This window comes from Drosophila erecta, unplaced genomic scaffold, assembly GCF_003286155.1.
Source record: "Drosophila erecta strain 14021-0224.00,06,07 unplaced genomic scaffold, DereRS2 tig00000000-arrow-pilon, whole genome shotgun sequence".
Taxonomy (NCBI): Eukaryota; Metazoa; Arthropoda; class Insecta; order Diptera; family Drosophilidae; genus Drosophila; species Drosophila erecta.
Window position 1 is genome coordinate 27,207,219 of NW_020825194.1, and position 26,232 is coordinate 27,233,450.

Sequence of the window (26,232 nt, forward strand, 5' to 3'; positions counted from 1 at the left end):
CGTTAGCGAGAAACTCAACACCCGCTTATATATTTCAGGGATCTATTCGTTTTTCTATCGATAGTGACTTATGTGCCATCTCTATTATCAAACCCAAACAGATGCTGCGCTGGGAAATCAACTGGTTCCGCGTGATAACTTAATCCAACTGATAAGCGCAATGACCTCCAGTGAACGAATGGCTAAAGTAGTCCTGGTGGACATAGAGGGCACCACCACTTCCATTAGCTTTGTGCACGATATACTGTTTCCCTATGCCAAGCAGAATGTGGAGAAGTTCCTAAGGAATTCCTGGGAAGAAGATGATATACAGCATATTGTCCAGGATCTGCAGCAAGTGCCCCAGTTTGCGGATTACAAGGCCCTGTTAAGTGCTCCACCGGCGGAAGTGGATTTTGAACTGATTGCAGGCTTTGTGCGCTATCTAATTGATCAGGATCTGAAGGTCACGCCAATGAAAACGCTTCAGGGTTTAATTTGGGCGCAGGGCTACACTAATGGAGAGCTGAAGGGCCAGTAAGTTCACTATAATCATTCGAAATTTTCCTATCATGACTATTGTATATTAGTGTATACGAAGATGTCCCAACAGCGTTTAAAGCCTGGCGTGCTGCTGGACTACAGATTGCCGTCTACTCCAGCGGCAGCGTGGCTGCCCAAAAGCTGATATTCGGACATAGTTTAGTGGGGAACCTGCAGCCGTACTTGAGTGCATATTTCGACACCCATGTGGGCCACAAACAGGAACAACAATCCTATGAAACCATTGCCAAACTATTAAAGGAGGACCCGAAGCATATACTTTTTCTCACGGATATTCCAGGAGGTGAGTGGCTGATCCACACAAATGTAACCCTATTCCTAACTTTTTTAATATAAAATTATATTTCAGAAGCGGCTGCCGCTCGCTCTGCGGGGTTGCAAGCCATAATTCTGCAGCGTCCTGGAAACGCCGCCTTAGCAGACGATCAAAAAGCTAGCTTTGAGTTGATTCCGGACTTTAAACCACTTCAAAACCTGAAACTGCCGCTCAATAAATACCAGGCTTAGGTCATTCCAAAAAGTATACATATATTGTGACTATGTGCTTGGAAATTAGGTGAATGTCTAGAGGAAAGCTCGATCTACGCTGCACAGATCGTCACCGCTATCATGGCTGGGTGTCTCGGTAGTCAGCCCCTGCGGTCGTCGTCCGGACCGCTTGCTTCTTTGAGACTGCCTCGAACAAGACTTTTCTGTGCCATAGATCTTGCGTAGCTGCTGCAGCTTAGTATCCGCATCTGGAGCTGAACGCTCGGACTTTTTCTTTCTTCGTTGCCGGCTTTCCTCACAGGAATGACGTAATTCCTCGCTCCGGCAGGTGTGGGTGAGCTTGCCCACTTCCGGGCCCCAGAACGTAGGACCTTCAAGAAGAAGCGGAGCGGATTTGACCCGTTGACGCATCATTTCCATATGCAGTTCGTACTGGCGCTCCTGAAAAGCCTGTTCTGCCTTCCGAGTGGCCAGCCGAATGGATAACAACGCCTTGTGGGATTCGCTACAGAAAAAACAATGAAATTGTGCGCAACTTAATATTTTGTGAACTACTTACTTCAAGGACAGCGATTTCCAAGCAGGCGTTTTTCTTACCTCCCAATCGAATTGCGGACGGGGATCATGATAAGTGCAGTTGTTCTTCAGTTCCTTAACCTTTTTCCTAGAGACTTCAGCCCGCAAAGTTGCCGCTAGATTAGGACGAGATACCGGGTGCAGCGGTGACACACTGGGCGTTCTTCTCTGGACCGGTTCTTCTGGCAACTCATAGATGCACAGCGGAGGTAGTGGTTTCTCATCCTTTGCGTTAGATCCTGGCTTTGGTTTCCTTACTCTGCCGCGTCTTCCTCGACCTTTTGCTGCGGTTGAAGCACTACTACTTCGCTTCGATGAGGTGGTGGGCGATTGAATCTGTATCTTAGGCACTTCCTCCTGATTGCTGAGTGGAAAATAGTTGCTTCGCGCAGGTTGAGCTAGTTTGGAAGGCTTCGAATGAGCCTCTAAGGTAATTCCTTGAAGATCATTGACACTGAAGCACCTGCGCAGCATTTCCCTCCGGCATTTGGCTCGTTCTGCCGTATGCTGGCCAGGATTGGCAGTCTTCTGACAGCGGTTTTGTGTCTGACTCGGCTTGTTGGTTTCTGTTTCAGTCCCTTTGCTGCTTGTGGACTTTGGCCTGCGGAACTCCTCTTCAAAGCTTTTAAGGGACCTCTTGAAATCCGCAACCTCCACAGCAAAGTCTTCCTTAAAGCTTTTTAGGCGACTCAAGTCCCTAAGGCACTTGTCGTACTCGTCGCTTAGACAACTGGAATTGGGAGTATGCACAACTGGGTGGGTAGCGCATCTATCCTCTTGATCGGGGATCACTAAGATTGCTGGCGGAGGAACAGGATCCAGTACCAAAGGACGTTTTTTTATTTTTTTCCCTTTGGAAAGCCGCTTTTTAGACTTTCCATGGCCCACAGAACTTCTGCTGACACCAGCACTTCGCTCTGGGGTTGGAGCAGTTGCTGCCTGAGATCGCAGTTCACGGCTGGTACTACGCAGGCTCTGCAGAGTTGAATAGAACTCTGCTTGGTGCAGGTGCTTAACATCACAGTAGTCTTGAAAAACCAAAAAGAAATTAGGAATTTGGGCGGTTTGTGGTCGATAGAGTGGGCGTAGCATAAAAAAAGTTGGCAATACTGATAGGAACTGGCAAGACAAATAATAAAATTATATAATTTCAATACAATTTTCAAAAGTGTGGCCGTGAAAGTTTTGGACGGTTTGTGGGCGTCAGTTAACAAATTTGAGTTAGTCAGTTAACATATTATCACGACATTCTAGCCTTTAGCCTGATATCTCAACGTTCGTACGTACGGATAGACGGACATTTCCAGATCGAAAATCGGCTGTTGATCCTGATCAAGAATGTATATACTTTTAATAGTCGGAAAGGCACCCTTCTACATGTTACATACCTACATACCATAATAAGTGCACAAAGCTTCTTTTTTATTCCATTAATATTTACTTTTATATTGATTCAAAGACTAATACTCAATCAAATTATCAAATTCACACATTTTGTGAAATGGAAGTCTATAAATTCCTTCAAATATTAACAATGACGATTAATTTCAATACGCAGGTATTAGCCCTTGCGCACTTTGTAAGCAGAACTCACCAGGTATACTGTCGTAGAATTTAGCTAAGGACCTGACCCCCATCTGGCTGCTCCAAGCAGGTGACTCCTCCTCCGGCTGTGAAGTTGGAGGCTTTTCAGGCGGCTTCTTTCCACCAAGGGAGCAGAGCTTGGGGCGATTGTATACCGGAGCCGGACAGTTGTTGCACGGATCGATGGGCACTTTCACACAAGAATTCAGATAGTGCGAGCTCATGCTGCGCGAAGTGTTCCTACTGGAAAATATTTAATTGTTGCAAACGCGCTTTATCAATACCAAGCACAACATGCAGTTGTTGCCAGCGGTAACCTTCCACTGTTTGTTTTTGTGCACTTCCGTTTTGGGCACACCATTCGCCAGGTCACGCACCGCATTGCTGTCCTGATTTCAGATGCACTTCGTCTGCGCAGTCGCAAGGGCTGGGAAAAACTCATTTAATGTCCCAGTAAGTTAGATACCCTTCCCTAGAATGTATTCATTGATCGATATATTAATGTTTTTATTGTTTCAATGTTTAATCTTTCCACGGGATAAGAAATTTATCCATCTAGACGGCAGACCAAGTTGTAAAGAACAGCACATGGAGCGATCGATTTTAGTATATATGAAATGAAAATCTGTTGTGGTCCTACCGAGTGATACACCAATCCAGGCTATGATATGGTTCAGAAATAAAAAAATTGATAAAAGGTGCCAAAATGAGTGAGCTTTAGATGGTCTATTTATTTATCCAAATCCTAAATAAGTTTTGTCGCAAAAGTTGATATCAGAAGTTGTCGAATTTAAAGCGAACGTTTTCAGGTATTAAATAAGGTTTTTTATTATTTGTTGTGGCGCTTTTAACACTTACCCATACATTTTGACCAATTTAAATCTATTACTGTTGAATTACTGGCTATGATCCACGCTAAGACCACCTTTGAAGATTTTCATAAACGTATGTATATACAGTGGGCTCACTACTTATTTCAACCAGAATCTATCTGAAACTTCAACGGTCTGTTAAAGCTGAACTAAAAATTGTATCAAACAAATTTAAACGCAACATATTTCTTGTATGTTTTAAGATATTATTTACTAAGTTATTTTATTTGTAATAATTTTGGTAGTATTTTTTAAGAATTATAATGAAAATGTACCTCAAAACAATATGTTCTTATGCTTAAAACATATGTACATATGTACGTATGTATGTATAGATATGTACATATGTATAGTAGGATTGTACTAAGTGGTCTAGAGAAATCCCTTATGCATTTAAGCTTAAAATTTATGGTTCAATAATTGCAAAGTTAATTATTTTTATATATCTTATCTCCATCCAAAGGAGTTTTGAGTTTTATTGAGTTTTACCTGTAGAATAGAGTATACCCTACTAGATTCGTTGAAATGTATGTAACAGATTTTGTTTTTTATCTCTCCCATACCAATAGAATTTGTTTCGGTGATCTTAGAGCTAAGTGAATTATTGGGGCAGTGCTAATGTACAAAAAACACATATACATATATATAATAAATAAATATAAACACGCAAGCAAAATATGTATTTAAATATACTCTGCGCTCCGAATTTTATGGTTGCTTTTGCCAAAACCGACGGTGGCTTAATGCTTATTTTTTATTTGTTAATAAAAGTTGTTAGGTTTTTATACCCGGTATAAAAGAGTATACTAGAATCGTTGAAAAATATGTAACAGGGAGAAGGAAACGTTTCCGACTATATAAAGTATGTATATATATTCTTGATCAGGATCAATACCCGAGTCGAACTAGCGTCGAACTAGAGTCGAACGCCTCGATCTCAGGGACTACAAAAGCTAGAAGTTGAGCATGCAGCCTAATGTTGCCACGCCCACTTTAACACCTACAAACCGCACAAAACTGTCACGGCCACACTTTTGAAATATGTGACATTTTTTAATTTTTGTATATATTTTGTAAATTTCTACAGATTCGCCAACAAAATTTTTGCCACGCTCACTAAAACGTCCACATAACGCCCAAAACGGTCACGTCCACACTTTTAAAAAACTTTTTTAGTTTTTTTTCATTTTATATTTTATTCCCCCAATTTCTTCCACTAGCTGAGTAACGGGTATCTATAGCATTCTATCTTGTTTGTTTATGTTTTTTGCTTACTTTCTAGTTCGTGATTTTTCCGTAGGCTGTTCGCTGTTTTTGTATCCACATTAATTGCGCTATGCACCCACTCTCTCGCTCTCCCACACATCATTCAAGTCAAAAATATTATTGTGCTTGGTATTGTGATTACCCACAGCTGACCAGCTGGCAATTGCAGCAAATTCTAATGCAAAATGTTGCTAGGATCAGCTAAAAAGGATTCGGAGCAATTGATCAATCCAATGTCCAGTTTAAGATTGATAGAGATTCCGATTTTTCGGTTTCACAACCAGTGATCCACCTGTACCCGATTAGTTTACCACCACAAAGGAATATTGAGTTCGGACTACCGGCACAAGTTGGTTCTTAAGAAACACAATCTAAGAGAATTAGGTGTTTTTTTATACCTTATGAATCTTCATATAATCTTCATCCTTCCAATGTAGCTAGCCATCTTCATAGGAAAAATGTGAAACAATTACTGCCTTAAGTTTCGAGCAACAGACGACTAGATGCCAGAGATCCCCTGGGTGCCTTAGCTTGTCTGCTACAGCTTATATAATTCCCAATATGAACATTTCCATATCGCTCCCCTTATAAAAAAAACACCAAATCAAATTAGGGCGCTGGAAATATCGATTATTCAATCGAAAATCGAATTCTAAGACCAAAAGTAGCAATCATAAAATCCAAGGCAATCGATACTTGCAGAGAAGATAGCGATTCTCAAGAAATCGACACTTTGAGTAACAATCGACATCGGTCCACCCCTGACTCGCATAAAACAAAGACCAAAAACCACCAAACAGCAAAGGCGGCGTATTTAGTTAGCGGAACGTGAAACAACCGACTTCACCTGTGCGCGTGATTTGTGCTACCGTCATCGTGAAACGAGCGCACCGAAAATCGGCGAGTTTTCTGGCAGATATTTTGGAGGCCCCCACCGCAGCAACTCATACAAGCAAAGATGAGGCTGTTAGCGGCAGCAACAGTTGCGCTTGTATTGCTTCTGGGACAAGCAGCTGGCGAGGAGCTCGCGGAGGAGCGAGCGGGACAGGCACAGGGCGATGCAGAGGTGAGTGTGCGTGTGTTGTTTTGTTATGATTCAGCAACGCGGCCATTTCCACATCAAAACGCTTTCGCGATGCAAAAAATAACGTAATTCCCTTCAAAGTGACTAAGGCTTGGGGGCAGGTATAACAGTTCGACAATAAGCGGAAAACATGCAACTTTACAGTTAACTCTCACTCGCTCTCACCCGCTTGCCCAAAATCACATACACAGAAGTTTACCTGCTCACCCACACCGAACAAACCCATACTCACACACTTTCGCCATATTGGCTGATGTCCCTTGTTTTTTCCTCTTTAAGTACACGGACAAAAAAGAAGGTCAACTGTCCAGTCTCAGTGGATTAATTGCAATTTAAACAATGATTTTCATGTTTTGAAATCTATGATATAATTCAAATTTTAAACAACTGTTTAATTTCGAGTTTTTAAGTATTATTTATCCCATCCATGCTACTGTATTCTCTGAGAGGTCTATTTTTCCCGGTTTCTATTCAGTTCTCCACTTTCATTGTTCCGCTTATCTTTGCCTTTGTTTATTCTGCGACATGTCAGCTGTTTGCTTATTTTTGACCGATAGAAACCCATTGATCCCCAGACTGCGTTGTTTTTGCAACTGCTTCTTATCGGGGTATTTTAATCGGCCACACCAGTCCGTTTTAAATTGCTTTGTGCCAGAAACTGCGTTTTAATTTCTGCCTTTAAGTGAACTTTTGCACAAACGGAAAAGGAATTTCAATTAGCAAGGCGGTTTTACGTCCCGTTTAATCCCAGGGGGCTGGGTTTTTTGCGGAAGAGCCTTGCATATAAAATCGAACGATTGGTAGCAAGTAACTCAATAGAGAGTTATGAGGCTAAAGAAAGGAAACAGGATTCATCCCTCTATCAAGCACTAACCCCAATTTTAAGTTTGTCCCAAACCTTCTCTTGTATATACGATTTGCAATGCTTTAGCACATTTACTGATTCAATTGAGTTATTTGAAAGTTTGCACCCAAGGAGCATATTTGATATATTTTTTTAAAAGTCCGGGGCTTCTACAGTGCTTACACTATTAGCTACAGCAAACAATTGCCCACTTAGTAGAGAGATTTTTATGCAGTAAATTGTTACGCAAACAAATTTATTAAGAAAGCGATGAGTATCTCAACGAACAATAGCCTATTTTATGTACTCTAGCAAGGTGAGCTACTAGAAGTGTTTTTTGTTTGCATTATTACATACATTGAAAATACAGGTAGCCTAAATTCTAGAAATGAAATAAAATATATTATTAGAAAACACTTTGATTTAGGTAGATAAATACCAATATTTTTTGCATTGTAAGATGATATGATACTTATGTTTTATGTAAATTTGAATAAATTTTTTTGAATATTTTTTCTGCCTGTAACAATGGAACTTTAGTATTATTTCATTTTGAATGTACACGTTTTTTTGTATGAATTGAAATAGGAGGGTAACTATTATTAGGCAGACTGAACGACAAAGCTATTGACTGCTATTAGGGTACTAAATATGATCAAATTCTTCAGCGAGTAATACCTGATTGATGATATCAACTGAGCACACCACTGTGAGAACGTGAACAGATTTCGAATTGTGATTAAGCGATCCATGATTCAGATGGGGAACAGATTTCAATTTAAATAAATTAAATTTTCTGTTTGTGGTACTCCAAAATGACCGCTTCCCCGCCCCTGTGCCATCAAGTATTGGGCTAGATTAATGACTGAGAGAGCACCGCATGGTGCCCCCTTATCTTCGGAGGAAAGCTGGCCGGGCTTTGGGGTGATGCCATTTGGAGCAGCGTCATCAATATCAATTAAATCACCGGTTGCCAGCAGGGCGAGAACGAGAACCAGAAAAAAATCGCGCAGCATTCATCATACTCCGGCAACCAAAATATTTGTATATGCAAATAATTTAATATAACGTAAAAAGGGTTCAACGAGTTAAAGCCACATCATTGTGGGTGGGAGGGGTTGCAATAGTCCGGCTACTTGAATTATTTATAGCGTCGCATTTAAAATGTTGAATTTTAATTTGACGCATGCCTCAATGAAGGCAAAAAGAAGTTTAAATAAACAGAATTCGAGAGCTGGTTGTGTAAGGTCAACAGAGTATTACCCATCGCTAAACTATACGCCCATGTTAGAAACTATGTCAATCCAAAAGATGTACGAAAACTGGTCTAGGAACAAGTGATTTACAAGCATAAGTTTCCTGAAAAAATTGTCTTGTCTTGAATGTTGACTATGTTTCATTCTCAGCACTAGAACTAAATATTCATTACGGTTTTGGCAGTCGTTCAAGATGCCCCGTGTGCTGAAATCAAAAGGTATACGCGATGAAGCACAGAAACGCACGCACAGGAACTAGAAAGAATGCATGGAAAAATTTGCATAAATGAATATTATTGCGGAACTATATGCGCGGATAAAGCCACACACATAACACATTCGCGCAAATATTTATGGGTACACACGAGTTTAATATGCGAGTATAATATACATATTCATTCAGTCAAGTCAGCGGTAAGATTCGCACAAAACATACTAACTTACTCACGGGCCACTATTGGCTAACAAATCCCTGCAAGCGGCCTAGAGTGGTTGGAGTGGTTTGTGGCTGTCATTTAGAAAATCAAATCGGATGATTCACAAACCACAAAAACAAGCCAAAAAGAACAAGAAGCGATGGACGAATCTATCGACGACTCTGCCAGCAAATTGTCGGCGGTTGTCAAATACGACTCTTCTTTTTGGCGTTTGGCTTTATGCAAATTAGCCCTGGAAGTGCCGACCCGTCGACGACTCCATCCATTGATCTATTTATTTGCCGGGGCGTCCTTCGTATAATTTTGAGCATGATTTGTCTAATCGAAATGCCAAAGAACATTACGGCACTGGACCCAGTAAATGGTTCGCCCAGCCCAAGACAACGAGAGCCAATCCCTCCCACTATAGCAACCCAGCCTCCAATCCCAATCCCAATACCCCACTCCCGGACACAGAGAACGCAAATTAGCACCCAGGGGAGCTGTGAAGGCAAAGTTTATAATGGGCTTGGCCAGGGGGGTCCATCTTTGGGTAAATAGCGGCGAGTGCGGCATGTGTGCGTGTGTGTCTCCATTGTGTGATTGGAAATTTAAGCAGGCATCCCTAGTGCTGTTACATAAGCTATATTATTGAATATATAGAATCGTAACCAAATTAAGATACTTCTCGTATATAGATCAATTTATTTGCCTGATAGACTCGTCAAAAACGTATACATATAAGAATAGGCTTCCAACGAGCTCCTTTTGTTTATATCTGCTTATATAACTTTAATGTTGGGTTACTATATAAGCTATTTTCACCTCTAGATTTCTGTCAGCACTGTGCCATTGTGTCGGAGTGAAGCGACTCGGATTGCGATGGTTAATGCATAAGCTTAGAACTATGAGTTGAGCGGGGTCGGAGGTCAGGGGGCTGTCTATTGACTGTGGGTTGGGTTGCCGTGCCATCATGCCGATGGGGGGCGATTGGGTTGGGGCTGAATCTGCAGGTGTCCTGATGCCAGATAGCTCCCAATAATGCCAATATCATTTCATAGATGCTTTCGTGAAGCGTGGATGGAATTTAAAATTTCACCATCGGTTATTAGTTTGTGCAAGCTTGGGATTCCCGAAATCAGTACATAAAGTGCACGCTCGAATGTGGTAAGCATTAAAAAACTCGATTTAAACCCCAACATGTTAATACCAAGGCAGAATAAATCAATTTCTGGCGGAACTGACTGGAGAAAATGAGCAGGCACACAGGGTGGCTGTTTAATCCATTTTCGAAACGAATGATTTATGGTCATATTTTGGTATCTATCAGCTGGGAAGTAATAGATGTACATAAACTACACTATAAGGACCCACTGCATCCAACATGTATTCAGATCTCAGCACAAGGAGCAAAAAACTTGATTTTATTAAAAAATCGCGTCTTCGCACAATATTATGTAAATTCAGATTCACAGCAGGTTGCCCAAGAAAGCCACTTCCAAGGTTAATGTCTTTATTAACACTAAAACACGCCCAAAACGTGCGCATCTCATCAAAGCCCAAAAGCGTGGCATCTTCACCTTGGACTCAAGTGTGTTGCACAACGCAGATACTCAGATTCCGACTCAGATTCGGATTCAGTGAGCTAACCTAACCCCCCGAAAGTTTTAATCTCATACCGGTTTCTCGACTTGTGCATAGGTGGGGTGGCGTTGGGAGCCCGGTCGTGCATAAGTAGATTTCAAAATGTTAATGGGCTGCGTGAAAAAATTATGTCGCCGAAGACAGAATATCGCCGCATTGATGATGGTGGCGTGCATTTATTTGCACGCCGAGCGGGCCAATCGCTTTAATTAAACTTTAATTAAAAACAACACAAGCCAAATTGCCAATTTGCAGCGACTGCGCCGCTACTGCGACGTAACGTTTGTTCGTTGATGTTTGCGATGATTCAATTAAAGTTTTTCAACACTGGCTTAATGCCCAGCCCCCTCGGTTCGAGGGCATTACGTTTAATATTCCCCGGAACCGTTTACACTGGCAGATTTTGTGTTTACACGCGAGTTCAGTAAGCCACGGACTAAAGAAGGAGCTTATGGCGTTGGCGCGTTGTGTTTGCCCAGATCGGGGAATTCAATTGGCTGATTGATGGAAAGTGTTCCGGAAAGTAAGCGCGCCAAAATACACACATTAAGTACATATGCAGCTTATGGCGCTTGGGGAGTTAAGCAGCACTTCTCAGTTAAATCAATTTAGCGTAATTTAAGTTTATGGCCATTCCGTATCACACGATTTATTGCACTATATATGAGTTACTGAATAACTGAATAAAGTGATATGAAACTTGCAGTTTTAAGAACACCTTAAGTTACACTGGACTGCATAGGAGCACCGCTCCCTTCCCTTTTATCCATTATACCATTACTAAATGAGGTACTTTGAACACTTTCTGGCACTCTAAAAGACACTTTACATATCATCCAGAATGGTTGGGTGACAGTAACCACTGTGTATAATCCCTAGATGCGCTCAGTGCACAAGAGTCTACTAAAAGATGGCAACAGGCTTACGCCCGACTGAGTATTGCATAAATTGGTTGCTCTTTTGCCAAGGAGTTGCCAGGACAACAAACGGAGCGAAGTTACCAGTGGGCGCGGCGCAGAACTTAAAAAGCCATCATAGTGTTTTGGTATGGCTTGTGATGTTGTTTAAAATGCCATAAAGTTTAATTGAAAAACAAGCTCCGGCAGCACAGTACATAGCTCCAATCTTCCATGGCTCCAGTTCTCTATCGTCCCATTGCTCTACCCCGCTCCCTCGATCCGCCCACTCAACATAATCAGCTTGAGCATCAGGCGGGCATCAACGTCACTTGCAGTGACGCAACCGCTGTCAAAAGTTTTTATGCATTTTTCGGTTTTTTGTCACGACGTCAGCGGCAATGAGGATGAACGACCAAAATGTCAACAAGACGCCAAGTATTCCAGTCCCCCAAACTACCCGATGACCCCATCCCGTCCCACAGCTCATCCTCATATTCTGCCGGCTGCTGTCAACTGCACTGTTTCAGCAGCAATAGCAGAAATACACTAAGGAAATTAGGGGTTTTCACAGAATTAGTGAGCATAATTTATTCTAAGAACATGGTGTACGAATTTATCCACTACTCTCTTACTTTTCTCCTTAGTAACGTTGTCAACCAATGATGAAATCCATAAGGAATGAATGTCACTATACTTCAAGATATTTTATTTTTCCAAGTGGTCCAACCGAAGCAACACGCAAAGATAGTGTTGCCTGTTCGCCTTTTTGCGATTCCGACTTTTTTAAATTATTCACCAAAATCTGTCTGCAGTGTTCCACTGACTGTCTGTCAACGGCTTTCTGCGTTTGTGTCTCATCATTTATCGATGGATTGTGCTGCAATGCTCCACCAACCGGTTCGGCGTGGCTCGCATCGTTTCTGTTTCGTTACGGCGGTTAATTAGTTTTTGTGGCCTGAAAAGCCCAGTCAAGCGTTTGCCAGTGATTGACTTGATTGGTCGTCTGATGTCCCGATCCATTGCCGCAGTTTGACCGCAATTGCAGTTGCAATTATGCGGAGTTCATTAGGCTTTAGGACCGGCTGACCAAGCAGGTGAATATGGGGCGGTACATCGATTAACTGAGCCTTTGCGGGAGGAGGTCATGCTTCCAATGCTTTCATTTAAAATTAGCCTTAAACCCCCATGTGCCACAATGCTTTCCTAAATTGGAAATTGAGGGGATTTTCTCGCATTCTCGCCTATGGATGCTTATTAGTTGTTACATGCATTGCAAAAGTTTTAGTCAATTAGACAACCATTCCCAGAATACCTTTCCTATTAATAAGAAGGGTAGGATAAGCTATCATAATTATGATAGAACAGAATCGATTTAAATATAAATCTTTATGTTATTCATTTTGCATCACAAATCACAATGCAATGCGTTCAATTTAACAAAAACCATGCGTGTTTTATTCTGTGTTTCAATTAATAACTAATTTGGTTTGACTGGTATAATAACCTGGAATCATTCGTGGGATTAACCATGTTGGTGAACTGGCTTAAGCTTGTTAGCCCAACTGTATAGCACAATCACACAATCACCACACGGCTTGGCTTACACCATTGAAACACACCCACTCCCCTACAAAGACGCACTAACTCCAATTTGGCATCTGCATCACCAACGACTGCTTCAAATCCAACCGAATTCTCTATGTGTGTATCCTCATATGTGTTTTGCCTTTTGTTTCGTCCACAACACACACCAAACCGCAAACACCCCAATCCGTTAAAACCCTCGAAACCCGAATAAATAGAGCACGGAAACTCCTGAAACGACAACGGATCAGGCAGTGAGTGAGCCCCCGATCACGCTGGTCCACGTTCTGAATCCCGGCGAGCGGGAGTATTTGTCGCCCAACCTGATTGGTGTCCAGAACATTGCGATGACCTTCCTGCCCCTGTCGATGAACTTTGTGAATATCATCGATGCCTTTCGGGAAATCACCGCCGGTGTGCGCTATGAGATCCTGCTAAATGCGCTAAACACGAAGGCAAAGGAGCCGACGGAAGCGGACATAATCTGCCGGCTGGTTATCCTGGAAAAGCCTTGGCTGCGCACCCAATGGGGCGACAAGCACCGCGAACTGGTCACCTCCAATTGCACTGACGCGGCGGAGAACGCGGTGGTCGGAGATCCGGCAGAGAAGGCACGACTGCTTAACGAGAAATACGTGAGTAATAGCATCTTTAATGGCGGTCAGAGGAAAGAACTGAGCGACGCAGAAATGGTCCATCTGGAGTCCCAGATATTCACTAACCTGGGACCTATGAAGCGGAAAGTCAGTCTGACCAAATCCGCTCCAACGGCTCCTGTTCCTGAGCCTTCTCCTGCTGCCCCTTCTCCTGCTGCGCCTTCTCCTGCTGAGGCTGCCCCTGTGAATTCCGCAGCTCCTGTTGCCATAACCGCATCCATAACAGTCACCAAGCTTAGTTCAGCTGACGCCCCTAATGAGATGGCCACGGCAATTAGCATTGATGATGTGGAAAAAAAGACAAAAGACGTGGCGGACAAGCCCGAAGATGAGGTTGTAGCCACCACCGCAATCGCCACGGAGCTAAACGAAAATGAGAAGCGTTGGCTCGACGATTTCCTATCGGTGGGTGCGTATAATTTCGAGAAGAGCCAGGAGAAGGGGCAGCAACAGGAGGAGACCGCCCGGGAGCAGAAGGATCCTGAGGTGGAGGCTACTACTACTACCATACCAACAGCATTATCATGAATATTCACATTATCATCCCAGACACACACAGCCCCATCGTTCAGAGTCTCTGTCTTTTACACGTAAATACCCACTCTTTATACATACTCACCCTTATGCGAACAATAAAAAAGGAAAATGTTATTTAATTGAATTTATTTAAGCTTGCCTTTTCACCTGATGACGATGATGCTGAGGGTTGGGTTCGTCGGCATTGCGCGTTTTAGCTCCCCGCATAACACTTATTTCACCTTAATAATCAAATGAGTTTTCGCTCTCAAATTACGGCCGCAATCTGTTTAACCCGCCGTATCTTAGCCGTATTCGTAGCCCCTGTGTAGGGGCCATCTGCACCTGTCTATATGTCTTGGCTAGGGGCAGGGATCCCAAGTGCCGCTATGTATGAGAGGTTAAGTGTGTGGGGGCTCGGGAATCCCCTCCTGCTCGTCGTGGGGTGCCCAAGGTGTCGACAGAAGCAGAAATACACAGAGTGCGAGGCAAGTGTTCTCATTATCCTCGTGCTCTACTTTTTACAGCGGTTGACTCTGTGGTGCCACGCACAGTGGGTCTGGGCGATTTGTACCCGGCGGTGGCCACTTTCCACTTTCCACACGACTTGACGACGAGAGCATAAGGGGTTAAATAATCAATGACACAATCTGCAATTTTAATAGTAGCGACACCACTCTAGAGTGTGTTTTTTATGTGTGAGCCATTTCATCGCAATCAGATGATTGGAAAAATGTAAGCAAAAGTATCTACATTGTAGCATATTGAATTTAAACTAAAATGGCATTTGGTCATTACCAGATTTAAGAATGTAATGGCCGCTGGTGCACTTGAACTTTTTATTTCTAATTAATATATCCATAATTTAATTACTTAGTTTAAATTCACCTACCGAAGGGGAAATAAATTATATCTGAACGCGTAATTCGCTTCAATCTGTGTTGGACATGTTCAACAATCGGAAATTCCTTTACCAACATTATTTCCAACCCATATGAGTGCCTAATGAGCTCATGGAAAAGTCATCGCGGAATAAATTAATTAAGTGCTTTGAAAACGAGAACCATTCAGTCGCATTGCTGATTTACGGCAACTGTCAGAAAGTATAGAGTCGCGTTCACCACTTGACTGTCTACATCCAAATGGATTTCACGGACCATTGCACACTGCTTCCACCCACAGGAGTCACCTACTACCCACCTATTATCCCCAGGCCCTCTGTGGTCCCAGGGCCGTGGTTACATCATTTACGATATAATTCTTATTGAAATACACATTTGAATTAACAGTTCCCGTGGCGATGCTGGGATGGGATGGACTGGAACGGGATGGACAGTAGGCCAGGCCAGTTGAATTGAGATGAGGCTGGAAAAGGGAGTGCTGAGCAGGCAGCTTAATGAATTCATGTTTGGGCACAGTCTGCACACATCGAAAAGGATGGCCAGGGACTCCCAACGACTGCTTCTTTTTGTGTTCCTGTATTTTTAATTATACACACGTCGTAGCTATTACATTCCATTCGGTATTGTTGTCACATTCGGTATTGTTGTGACCTGCACTCCCAAAATAGTTCCACTGCATTCTAGTTTGAAAGTTTCTAAGGTCGCAGTAAAATTGACGCAGGCGGGCGTTTGCTCACCACTTTGTGTTCGCTCTGAAACCCAGAGAGTTTCCTTATATGTATGTACTAGACTGTACTTCTCTAGCAATTCTACAGCATCGTAATATATTAAAAAAAACTATTTTGGAATTTTGAATAAATAAGTGTATCTGAATCACTGCCTCTAAGAACAAACAGTAGTGTAGAAAATATAATTCCACCTTTTCCCTACTTACATGTTTTTCTAGGCCTTGTAGGCCATAAAATGTTTGAGTGTGGTTCCACCTGCAGTCCTCATTCGCATTCGCCATGCCCGTCGCTCGGGTGCGTCAGCAGGAGCAGACATTTGGCTCCTGGCTGTGGATGTGGATGTGGATGTGGATGTGGCAGAGACTGGGGGGCTCCGGATCCTCAGAAACCAACTCCCATCAACGGCATCAACATATTACCATCATCGATGCAAGCCGGCAAACGAATATCCAGCAAAAATGTTTGGTTTAATTGGTTTTGTGTTCGACATTGAATGCTTTATGGGCCGCATGTGTCTGTCGATGTTATTGTTGCCGTGTTCCACAATTCTGGGGGATGCCTTTGGACCGTTATGTTCCTTGCCACAACTCTTCCAGCCACGTGCACTAGAACGATGTGTCGTTTTGCCAGATTCGGTAATGTAAATTCAGACATGTCCTTGTTTCAGCTACATTCGTATATAAATTATGTTTCCTTCACAACCCCACTCCTCTGGGTGTCGCAGGACTGATGTGGTGACAGCTGTGTGTCTGTTTGTAATGGATAAGTGTTTCCGTGTTCCGTAATTAGCACAAGATTAACGAACTCTCAGACAGCAAACAAAGGGCTGATTTGGCCTGTCTTTTGCCTTGATGCGCGGAATGCCTGTGTAGAGAATCTCATCTGCTTCTTATCGAAGATTAAAGAAATAATAATAGGGTATAAAGGATTAATATGTTGCTTTGGTACACCCCTCATAGTAAAAGCAGTTTTCACACCCTAGAAGTAAGGACTCCCTCATTTCGATATAGCAAAATATTCCAAAAATAGTAGTCTAAGTAGTGCGGAAACAAAGTTGTCAATAGCGTTTACGTCCAGTCCAAATTCAGACCACATTACTTGGTAAACTCAATTCGAAGCCACTAGACATATATTTTTGTATTATTTTATAAGGTGGGTAAATAAGTAATTTTTAAGAAGTTAATATATTGATAAGCGCGGTTTGTGCAGAGATTCCTTCCGTGATGAAGCAATTCGCACTGACAACATGCATTCGTCGTATCTGGATCATGTCCGGATGGCTGCGCCAGGAGGCGGCAATAGCAGCCGGCATGTTGGTGATGCAGCGACATCAGGTCGAGCTGAGGGAGGAGGAGGAGCTCAAGGTCGAACAGCAGGCTGCACCCAGTGGCGGCGACGTGGGTGTCGACTCGCAAGGAAGAGTCCGGAGTGTGCGGCTGCTGGACGACTACATCCTGCCCCTTGAATGCGGTCTTTGACTTTTGATCCGCAACTTCTGTTCACCGATCTGGTTCTGAGCTGGAGGGCAGTTAATTAATTACGCATTCGGAGTAGTTCGACGTGGTCTGATTTGTGGAACCAGATCTCCAAATTTTGGTTGGGCCAACGGAGTCATCACTGATTTAATTTTGGGGTCGTATGCTCTATGTGGACGGAGAACGAAAACTTAACAAATATTTGAATCAAAAAAATAGTCCCAAAAGGCGATCTTGTTAATGTAAAATTTTATATTTTCAAAAGTAGTTCGCGTTAGTCTCGACGTTTTAGCGAATTTCAAATAAACAATAGTAACTATAGTAAACAATAGTAAAAGGTCAATATTTTTTAAAAAGTGTGATTCAAATACTTCCGATATTCCATTTTCAAAGTTGGAACTAGTGCGGAATTAAATGTCATCTTTTGAACTAAAATCAGTTAAAAACGCTGTAGTCAATGCCCTTGTTTATCAGACTCCCATTGTTCATCTAGTGGAAATGCAACCGTGAAATAGTCAAAAAAAAAAATATATATATACAAGTATATATAAAAATGAATAAAAAATACTCTCTTTTTAACCTGGAGGCGTTCACATTTATTGTAATTGTAATGTGTAAGCAAGGTTAAAATCCTGTTGTACGTCGATAGGATGTGCATGCCTTAACTAAACTTTCTAGCTCTTATTGTTCCCAAGATTTCAACGCTCAGACGGACAGATGGACTGACGGACATAGCCAGATCGAATCGACTAGTGATTATACTACTAGTGACTATACTACACTAGTAAATAACATGTATGAAAAGAAACCCAGCAAGCTTTGAGCTTATGCTCATAGAATAGAAGGGTATACTAGAAAAAGTCGGAAAATAATAAAATCTATGAATGTCATATCGCTGTAATTTAATAGTTTATTATGAATTGAAAATTGTATACTGTTAAATAACTAAGCTGAATAATTAATATGTTTACAATATTAACCAAAAACGGTATACATTTTTTTTGCAGGTCCATCGCAGCAGACGCAGTGCAAACGATATCTTGGGCGGGCATAAGCCTTACGATGAAGAGGCGGCGAAGGCGCAGCTGCAAAAATCTCTCGACAAACTGACCGCGGGAGAGGGTCCCCATTACAAGTAAGTCACCATCCTAAATGTTTGTATTCATTAATTTTAGTAGAGTAATTACTTGTAGCGTAATAGGGTATGATATTTTGTTGCAAACAGCGTTAAAGAAAGCGTTTCCGATCATTACTAGCTGATCACTAGCTGAGAAAGGGGTATCTGGTAGTCGGGGAATTGGACTATAGCATTCTACCTTGTTTTTATTATATTTGACTCGCCTGTTTTCTGTACTTTAGAATCGTGAAAGTATACTCAGCCTCACGGCAAGTGGCTTCGGGCATCCTGACACGTATCGATGCGGATCTAATCGATGGGTCGGAAGAGCAGCACCGCTGCATCGTGGATATCTGGACAAAGGTCTGGGTAAGGAAGGATGAACACGAAATTACCTTCAAGTGCCGCAACCAACCGGTGGTGCAGGCCCGACACACGCGATCCGTGGAGTGGGCCGAGAAGAAGACACACAAAAAGCACAGCCATCGTGGTCTTGACAAGGTGGACCACCTATTTCACAAGTTCCAGGTGCGATTTGGACGTCGCTACGTGAGCACCGCCGAGCGCCAGATGCGCCTGCGCATTTTCCGTCAGAACCTAAAGACCATCGAGGAGCTAAACACCAACGAGATGGGCAGCGCCAAGTATGGCATCACGGAGTTTGCTGACCTGACAAGCTCGGAATATAAGGAACGCACGGGTCTCTGGCAGCGTGATGAGGCCAAGGCCACTGGCGGATCGGCGGCTGTCGTACCGGCTTATCATGGTGAACTGCCAAAGGAATTTGACTGGAGGCAGAAGAATGCTGTCACCCCGGTGAAAAACCAGGGATCCTGCGGTTCATGCTGGGCCTTTAGTGTGACGGGCAACATCGAAGGCCTGTACGCCGTGAAAACAGGCGAATTGAAAGAGTTCTCCGAGCAGGAGCTGCTCGACTGTGATACCACGGATAGTGCCTGCAACGGCGGCCTCATGGACAATGCTTACAAGTAAGTAACGCGGAAATGGACATTATGATGTACTACTTATGCAATACTTCTTCCGCAGAGCCATTAAGGATATTGGCGGCCTAGAGTACGAGGCTGAGTATCCATACAAGGCCAAAAAGAATCAGTGCCACTTCAACAGGACTTTGTCCCACGTGCAGGTTGCCGGTTTCGTAGATCTGCCCAAAGGAAATGAGACCGCCATGCAGGAGTGGCTGCTTACCAAGGGTCCCATTTCGATCGGTAAAACGATAACAAAAAACTAAACTCCTAAGCCCACTTAACCTGATGATATTTCTAGGCATTAATGCGAATGCTATGCAGTTCTATCGCGGCGGAGTGTCCCATCCGTGGAAGGCGCTGTGTTCCAAGAAAAACCTCGACCACGGTGTTTTGGTTGTGGGGTATGGCGTCTCCGACTATCCGAACTTCCACAAGACCCTGCCCTACTGGATTGTGAAGAACTCGTGGGGCCCGCGCTGGGGAGAGCAGGGCTATTATCGCGTTTATCGTGGTGACAACACATGCGGCGTCAGCGAAATGGCCACTTCAGCTGTGCTGGCCTAGACTTGATTTGAGTCCAATTATATACATACATACGACTATATCTAGGTTAATAATTCAGCTAGTAACTTTGTGTACAATTCCGTTTCCATGTTCTTCAACCGACACGATGACGGTGTCGGGAAGTTTCAAGGCTTCGCCGATATAGTATAATCATTTCGGGCATCTGTAATCTCACGAAAAAGTCTGCATCCACATATTCCGCTTTAAACTGAAATAATAAATTGTACAAGAATTGAAACCTGGTAGGGGTTAATTATTCGCACAGAAGAGATTGAATCGAAGGCAGCCTTGGTCACAGCAACAGTTGGTCATAGAACAGTGGAACCAAAAATGTTTTGCATGTTTATTCGATTGTAAAGGTTTTACGGCTTACTGTATGATTGGCTGTTAAGAAATAATTATATATTCTCCAATTACTGGCACAATTGGGCTGGTGTTTTTGGTGATATATTTTTGTACCCTTTTTTCAGTGTGCAGAAGTGCAATATGTTAATTAGATTTAGAACAGGGCCGTCGCACCGTTGGAAGCCATACAATGTGTGGGTTTCTGGTACAGAATAAGCAAGCTCAGTAGCAGCTTGAGGCGCATCGCGGGCGGTAGCGGAGCAATGGCCATGGACGACTACGACGATGACAGTAAGTGAACAAAGGACGAAAGGATGCAGATAGAAACTTGCGTAAAAATCATTACCCAGTGAGCAGCGTGGGCGTGACCACGGCCCGAATCGAAAACCAGCATCAGCAGCACCAGCACCAGCAGGGTCAGCATGGACACCACCAACAGGGCCAGGGTCAAAGCCAGTACAGCGCAGGGGCAGTAAAAGTGGGAGGATGGCGCTACGAGGACGCCAGTCGCTACATCGGCGAGTGGAACCAGCGTGGCCAAAAACATGGCATCGGACATCTGCAGTTTGCCGATGGCACCCGCTACGATGGCCAGTTCCAGGAGGGTCTTAGCCAAGGAGTGGGCTGCCTCTGGTTCGCGGATGGAGCAAAGTCAGTTTCAACAATATTATTGATGCAAGCCTTAAGGAAATATCCTAGTATTTGCTTTCATTGAGAACTATTATTATAGCTTTTACTAGTACAGTAAAAGGGTAAGCTAGTTTACATATATATTCTTGATCAGAATAACTTATCGAGTCGTTCCATCTGTCCGTCATTCCGTCCTAAGAACGTCAAGATCTCGGGAACTTTAAGACTTGACTATAGCGTTCTCCTTGTTTTTTAAAATTGTCTTTGCCCAAACAAATGTGTTACCTATAATTTACCTATGGTTTGCATCCAATCAAGAAAATTGTATATGATTGTATAATTTTCAACATTTTTAAGACAGATACGAAGGCGAGTTTCATCAGGGCTGGTTCCATGGTAATGGGATCTTCTGGAGAGCTGATGGAATGAAGTACGAGGGTGAGTTTAGAGGCGGCAAGATCTGGGGCCTGGGATTGCTGACGTTCCAAGACTTCACGCACGGCTTTCCCAGAAACGAGGGATTCTTTCAAGACTGTCGCTTTATGAGGCGACGTCGATGTCCCGAGGTGGTGCAGCGTGCTCAAAAGTGCGCTCTTATGGCCCGTTCCCAGTGCGAACACCCATACTGAACAGAGAGTTTAGAGCGGTTACCAGTTGGAATAAATGAACACACATTAGCAATCTATGAAGAAATGTACGGAAAAATAATAATATAAGCCCACTTAACTGTATAAAGTTTAAAAATACAAAATTCAGTAACCGACACTTGCGTCTCAAGTCTGAGAAAAGGAATAAGGTGTCTTAGCTTTCTTTAAAAAAAGAACCAGTATTTAAAAATGGATATATTCTCCAAAGCATTTCTTTCCAAAATTCTTAATCATAGATACATTTGAGTAAGAACGTTTGTAAATGTATTTAAGTAATACAATTACGCGTTTACTATATAATTTTGTTAGACCTTAATCATCTAGTGCTGTTCAAAACTGTTATGCGCCTCCCTAATAAAAACAACAAGGAAATTATGCAGAATTTGTGCGTTGGCTTATTGGATTTAAAATATTAACAAGAAAGGGATTTTTACTTTGCTAGTTCGGACTAGGCGCACCGACCAGGTACCACGCATTCCTGGCCTTCACCGCAGTGTTCCGCACCAGTCTCTTGGGATCGTCCAAGGCGGCGGCCAGGGCCAGAGTAACATCTACTTTGTGGGGCAACAGGACGAAGGTAGGATACTTGGTAACGTCGTAGAGCAACTGCAGCGCCGCAATTCGCACTTGCTATAAGAAAGAAAATGAGCTTAAGTTTCGTTTCCTAAATTTTTTGTTTTAAAAGTAGAGTAGCTCTTCAATTAAATAACGAACCTTAAAGACAATAGTTGTGATACATTTAACTTACCATTGTATGCTGAGCCTTGTATTTTGACAGCTCCAGACAGCTGGGTATGAGGTGGGTCAAGTGCCCTTGGAAGTACGTGTCCTGCTGCGCCACAAACTTTTCGCAGATGCCCAGTGCAATGCACAGCGACTGCGCCTCGTTGTGCTCCTCTAAGCTCTTGAAAAGCAGCGGACCGAGCTGCTCAATGTTTAGTTTAATAACCGCCTGTGGCGTGGCTTTAAGTACGTAGACAAAAGCCTTTAAATGGTGCACACAGTAGTTGGCCAGTTTACTGCCCATTTTTCCCATGATAGTGTGGAAAAGCTTCTGCTTGTAGAGGAATTTAACGACGGGCAAATCGAGTTCTGGGTACTCGGCGGCAATGATGTCAAATCCCAAGGCAGCGGCAGTGCTCAAAGTGGGATGTTTCAGTAGATCCGAGAGCTTTAATGAGACAATGTTATTTCACGTATAGAATCGAGACAAGTTTATACATACATCGCCAACAATATCGGCGGCCTCATCGAATCCTGCGACTACTAGGCCCTTTCCTACCCAGGCAAGGATCTCCACCGCCCGCACATCGCCCTTTTTAATTGCTACCTTCAGCTGCTCCGTAATTTTTTTCACCTTGCCTAGGTTAGCTGGGTTACGCTCCATCTTGTTGACCATGCTACAGAGCAGGTGGTGAGCGATTACACGCAACTGTTCGTTATCCGTATTAAGAGAGAGCTGTGTCAAATCGGTCAGAAGCCGCTCAAAATGGTCATCGAGGGTTATGTCTTTATGAAGGTAGCCGAGGAGTCCCTTGGTAATGTACAAATCGGCAGATTGACTCAGGTTGAGTCCAGGTAGGTACTCGCTTACGATAGCGCTCTGTTCGGAGAGTGGAAGCTGTTGGATAATACGGCTCAAAGCGCCCGCAATCTGTTCTAGCGACTGCAGCGACAGACCCTCGGTCCTCTGGCCCAGTTCGATGAGCTTGTGAAGAAGGTTGGACTGCTGCTGCAGGTCCACGATAAAGCGCTGATCCTGTAGCAGGAGAAGTTTGTTTAAAGCTTCCAGGGCCAATAAACGCACGGGCTCTGCAGTAGTATCGTTAAACGTCTGAGTCATAACTAAATCTAGAATGCGTTGAGTAAACGCTATTTGAGGCATGAGCGGCAACAAATTGGTGTATATCTTTCGTTTGACAAATGTGGAGAAAATCTCGAAATTCCGCACACAGACATCAATGAAATTTGACTGCACTTCCACCGGTTGCAGGGCTCCAAGACTGACCGTCAGTGTGGTGAAATCCAAGTCGATGGACGGATGGCTGATAAGCTGAACCAGAGCTTTGTAAATTAAAGCGCGTTGTTTCTCACTAAGAACGGGAGCACTTTCATTAAGCACAGAAAGGGCCGCCTTCTGCAACTCTAAGTCCTCCTTCTCGGCATCGAACTCTTCCTGTTCAATTAGGCGCAAGGAGGCGATTACATCGTCCTGCACAGCCTCACGTATAGTGGTATCCAATTTCTGCAGAGAGTCACGCAGCGCAGACAGCTTATAGACTTGGCTAACTATGTAATAGATCTTGATCCGCTGTTCAGAACTGGCATCTGCGGCCTGCAGCTTGAGCAAAAAGCTGTTGAGGATTTTGTCCGCGGCATAGGGCGCATCTCCCGATACACAAACTAAGGCAATGCCGGTGGCAGGATGAAAGAGCCGCTGATTGACATCGCTGAGATGTGGCAGGATTACTCCCAGAATAGAGCTCTGATAGCTGTGGCTTATATCGGGTATGTGAGAAGCCCTCTCCAGGAGCGCAGACAAAGCCTTAAGGGACGCCTTTAATACCTCCTCATTGTCATTTCCAGGAAATGTCTCTGCTTTTATAGCCTGCCAGATCTGATCGAAGTGCGGCTCCAGAACGGAAGGCGGGAACTTCAAGCCAGCTTGACGCTGTAACAATAAATAGCAATTATAAAAAAACGTCGTTTAAAAATTTTATATTTTCTTGCCAGCAGTTCTATGGAGTCCAGTTTGGCAACCAGTAGCTCACTCTCCAGCTTTTCTATAGCCAGAACCACTGTGCCCTCAGCGAATTCGTTGTTGGCTACCAGGCAGTTAGTCAGCTTAATTGCCAATTCATCGCGGGTTATGGACGCCGGATCCTGTTTGCTGGGATTAAAGTCGATTGGAAAATAACACGCGAAGATCTCAAACATCTCCTCGGCCAAATGCAGCAGCGGATACGTAGACAAGAACTTGGGCATGAAACTGAAAATGATGTCAAGGTTGCGGGGATCACGCTCGCCGTCAATGGAATTGATCAGACCGTAGACGAAGTCACCGGCCATCGCTTGGAGCTCTGTATGGAAAGGAACATTTTTTTAAGTTGTAGTATTAGTTCTAGAAGTTTGCCTATATGATTCGTATGGCAACAACAATTACTTCCAGTTTCTAATTTTTTTTCATTTAAATAAATTGAATACATCAACGCATCGACTAAGTGGGTGACAGTAAAAATGTACAGATATTTATACAAATTTTAAGCTCAATCATGATTACCTAACATTGTTGCAAATATCTCTGCTACGAGTTACTATCATCTAATTACTAATTTTTTGAATACTAAAATAAATGCGCTCATAGATAAAATCAGATAAAAGCAAATTATGTGGTTGGCAAGCAAAGTATCTTTCCTACTAAGAGGAAGCCGAGGCTCACCGTCTTTAAAGTTTTCCGTTAGGTACTGGAAAATGTAGAACATCTTGGTGCGGTCGCCCCGCGTCTGCGACTGGCAGGTGGTGTGCTCGAAGAATGACTGCAGAATCAGGGAAATCTGTGCGTGCGGTATATTTTTCATATGGACCAGGGCGTCGATTCCATCGATGATTGCTGGCATTACGTTGTGATGGTCGCGCAGTCGGTCCATGTAAAAGGAGCTGAGGAACTCCAGCTGCCGCTCCGGAAGCAAATCCTGCGGTAGTGCTATCAGTACGGCGGAGAGCAGGTTGGTCCCGGCCACCCGCTCCACCATGTCCGGAGAGGACAAGGCGAAGCCCAGAGCGAGGCACAGATCAGATATGTCGTACGCCTTGGAAGTCAGATCTGGAGGAAACAAAGAAATCTCTGTGAGAAGGGTAGTTTCGACACGGATGCGGGTGTAAATCTGCCTTTGGCTATCTGTGTGGCGGCCTTTACAAGCTTCTGGTCGCTCTTTAGAGCCTTCTCCAGGGTGGCACGCGTGGGCGTTGTCATTGCGGGCACCGTCGCTTGCGTGGTGTCTAAATTTAAATGGGTTTAAGCACGTTAAGCCGAAATGTTAAGAACCGATAACCGATGACTTGTCGTACTAGCCTTATCTTTATTGCAGCGATACCAGACTGCTGCTAAAGTATTGCAAATGTTATAGCTATTAATTGGAAGTTCGCTGAGGGATGGCAACGTCCTTTCATTTTATGGAAATTTAGTAATGTCCACTGCGGAAAGTTTTTTTTTATTTCATGTCCTTGAATGTAATTAACTGATCAAAGACTTACACATTTGTTTTATTTTTTCTGTTGATTTACCAGTTTATTTTCCCAGAACAGGACAAAATATTAAGAAAACCAAAGAAAACGATTTAGAATGATAAATCCAAACAGTTGGAAATTGGTAAGTCACTAAGTGGAAATATACGTTTGGGCAATACCTACATATATATTTATTTTACAGAAATAAGACATGCAATCATATTCTAATTCATTTTATTTTGATGCCTGAGCAGTTTAAAATGTTTTTAAGCCATCTATAATTATTTTAAGTCTTTTGAAATTAATCAACAAAAATGAACATGATATGAACTGTATTTAAAGAATTATAAAACAGAAGTTTATTCACTGATGTAATATC

The 26,232-nt window shown here is 43.1% G+C and overlaps 6 protein-coding genes across 8 annotated transcripts; 4 read left to right on the plus strand and 2 right to left on the minus strand.

The window, feature by feature from the left end:
* Positions 1 to 65: 65 nt before the first annotated feature.
* On the plus strand, positions 66 to 1,070 carry LOC6552381 (enolase-phosphatase E1). Its single transcript, XM_001978863.3, has 3 exons — positions 66 to 516; positions 570 to 826; positions 893 to 1,070. The coding sequence occupies exons 1-3, from the start codon at positions 71 to 73 to the stop codon at positions 1,048 to 1,050; spliced, it is 861 nt and encodes a 286-aa protein (XP_001978899.2). The 5' UTR covers positions 66 to 70; the 3' UTR covers positions 1,051 to 1,070.
* A 12-nt stretch (positions 1,071 to 1,082) lies between these two features.
* Positions 1,083 to 3,597, minus strand: LOC6552380. 2 transcript variants are annotated; one of them, XM_001978862.3, is made up of 3 exons: positions 3,203 to 3,597; positions 1,592 to 2,636; positions 1,083 to 1,537 (listed from the first exon to the last, which is right to left on the minus strand). In XM_001978862.3, exons 1-3 carry the CDS (start codon positions 3,414 to 3,416, stop codon positions 1,108 to 1,110), a joined length of 1,689 nt encoding a protein of 562 aa, XP_001978898.1. In that variant the 5' UTR covers positions 3,417 to 3,597; the 3' UTR covers positions 1,083 to 1,107. The 2 variants fall into 2 exon arrangements, with proteins under 2 accessions (XP_001978898.1, XP_026831555.1); XM_026975754.1 differs by having other exon boundaries at positions 1,367 to 1,537; positions 1,630 to 2,636; positions 3,203 to 3,596.
* Positions 3,598 to 6,022: 2,425 nt separating this feature from the next.
* Positions 6,023 to 20,280, plus strand: LOC6552379 (putative cysteine proteinase CG12163). 2 transcript variants are annotated; one of them, XM_001978861.3, is made up of 6 exons: positions 6,023 to 6,396; positions 13,276 to 13,692; positions 18,342 to 18,469; positions 18,694 to 19,440; positions 19,499 to 19,680; positions 19,739 to 20,280. In XM_001978861.3, the coding sequence occupies exons 1-6, from the start codon at positions 6,289 to 6,291 to the stop codon at positions 20,002 to 20,004; spliced, it is 1,848 nt and encodes a 615-aa protein (XP_001978897.1). In that variant the 5' UTR covers positions 6,023 to 6,288; the 3' UTR covers positions 20,005 to 20,280. The 2 variants fall into 2 exon arrangements, with proteins under 2 accessions (XP_001978897.1, XP_015009494.1); XM_015154008.2 differs by lacking the exon at positions 13,276 to 13,692 and having other exon boundaries at positions 6,025 to 6,396.
* Positions 16,909 to 17,665, plus strand: LOC26526873. The gene is made up of 2 exons (XM_015155048.2): positions 16,909 to 17,011; positions 17,069 to 17,665. The coding sequence occupies exon 2, from the start codon at positions 17,083 to 17,085 to the stop codon at positions 17,335 to 17,337; it is 255 nt and encodes an 84-aa protein (XP_015010534.1). The 5' UTR covers positions 16,909 to 17,011; positions 17,069 to 17,082; the 3' UTR covers positions 17,338 to 17,665.
* Positions 20,281 to 20,523: 243 nt separating the features above from the next.
* On the plus strand, positions 20,524 to 21,769 carry LOC6552299 (MORN repeat-containing protein 4 homolog). The gene is made up of 3 exons (XM_001978860.3): positions 20,524 to 20,640; positions 20,700 to 21,000; positions 21,341 to 21,769. The coding sequence occupies exons 1-3, from the start codon at positions 20,613 to 20,615 to the stop codon at positions 21,606 to 21,608; spliced, it is 597 nt and encodes a 198-aa protein (XP_001978896.1). The 5' UTR covers positions 20,524 to 20,612; the 3' UTR covers positions 21,609 to 21,769.
* Positions 21,770 to 21,998: 229 nt separating this feature from the next.
* On the minus strand, positions 21,999 to 25,758 carry LOC6552298 (MMS19 nucleotide excision repair protein homolog). Its single transcript, XM_001978859.3, has 6 exons — positions 25,515 to 25,758; positions 25,066 to 25,449; positions 24,357 to 24,706; positions 22,852 to 24,297; positions 22,375 to 22,797; positions 21,999 to 22,256 (listed from the first exon to the last, which is right to left on the minus strand). Exons 1-6 carry the CDS (start codon positions 25,597 to 25,599, stop codon positions 22,065 to 22,067), a joined length of 2,880 nt encoding a protein of 959 aa, XP_001978895.1. The 5' UTR covers positions 25,600 to 25,758; the 3' UTR covers positions 21,999 to 22,064.
* Positions 25,759 to 26,232: the final 474 nt, after the last annotated feature.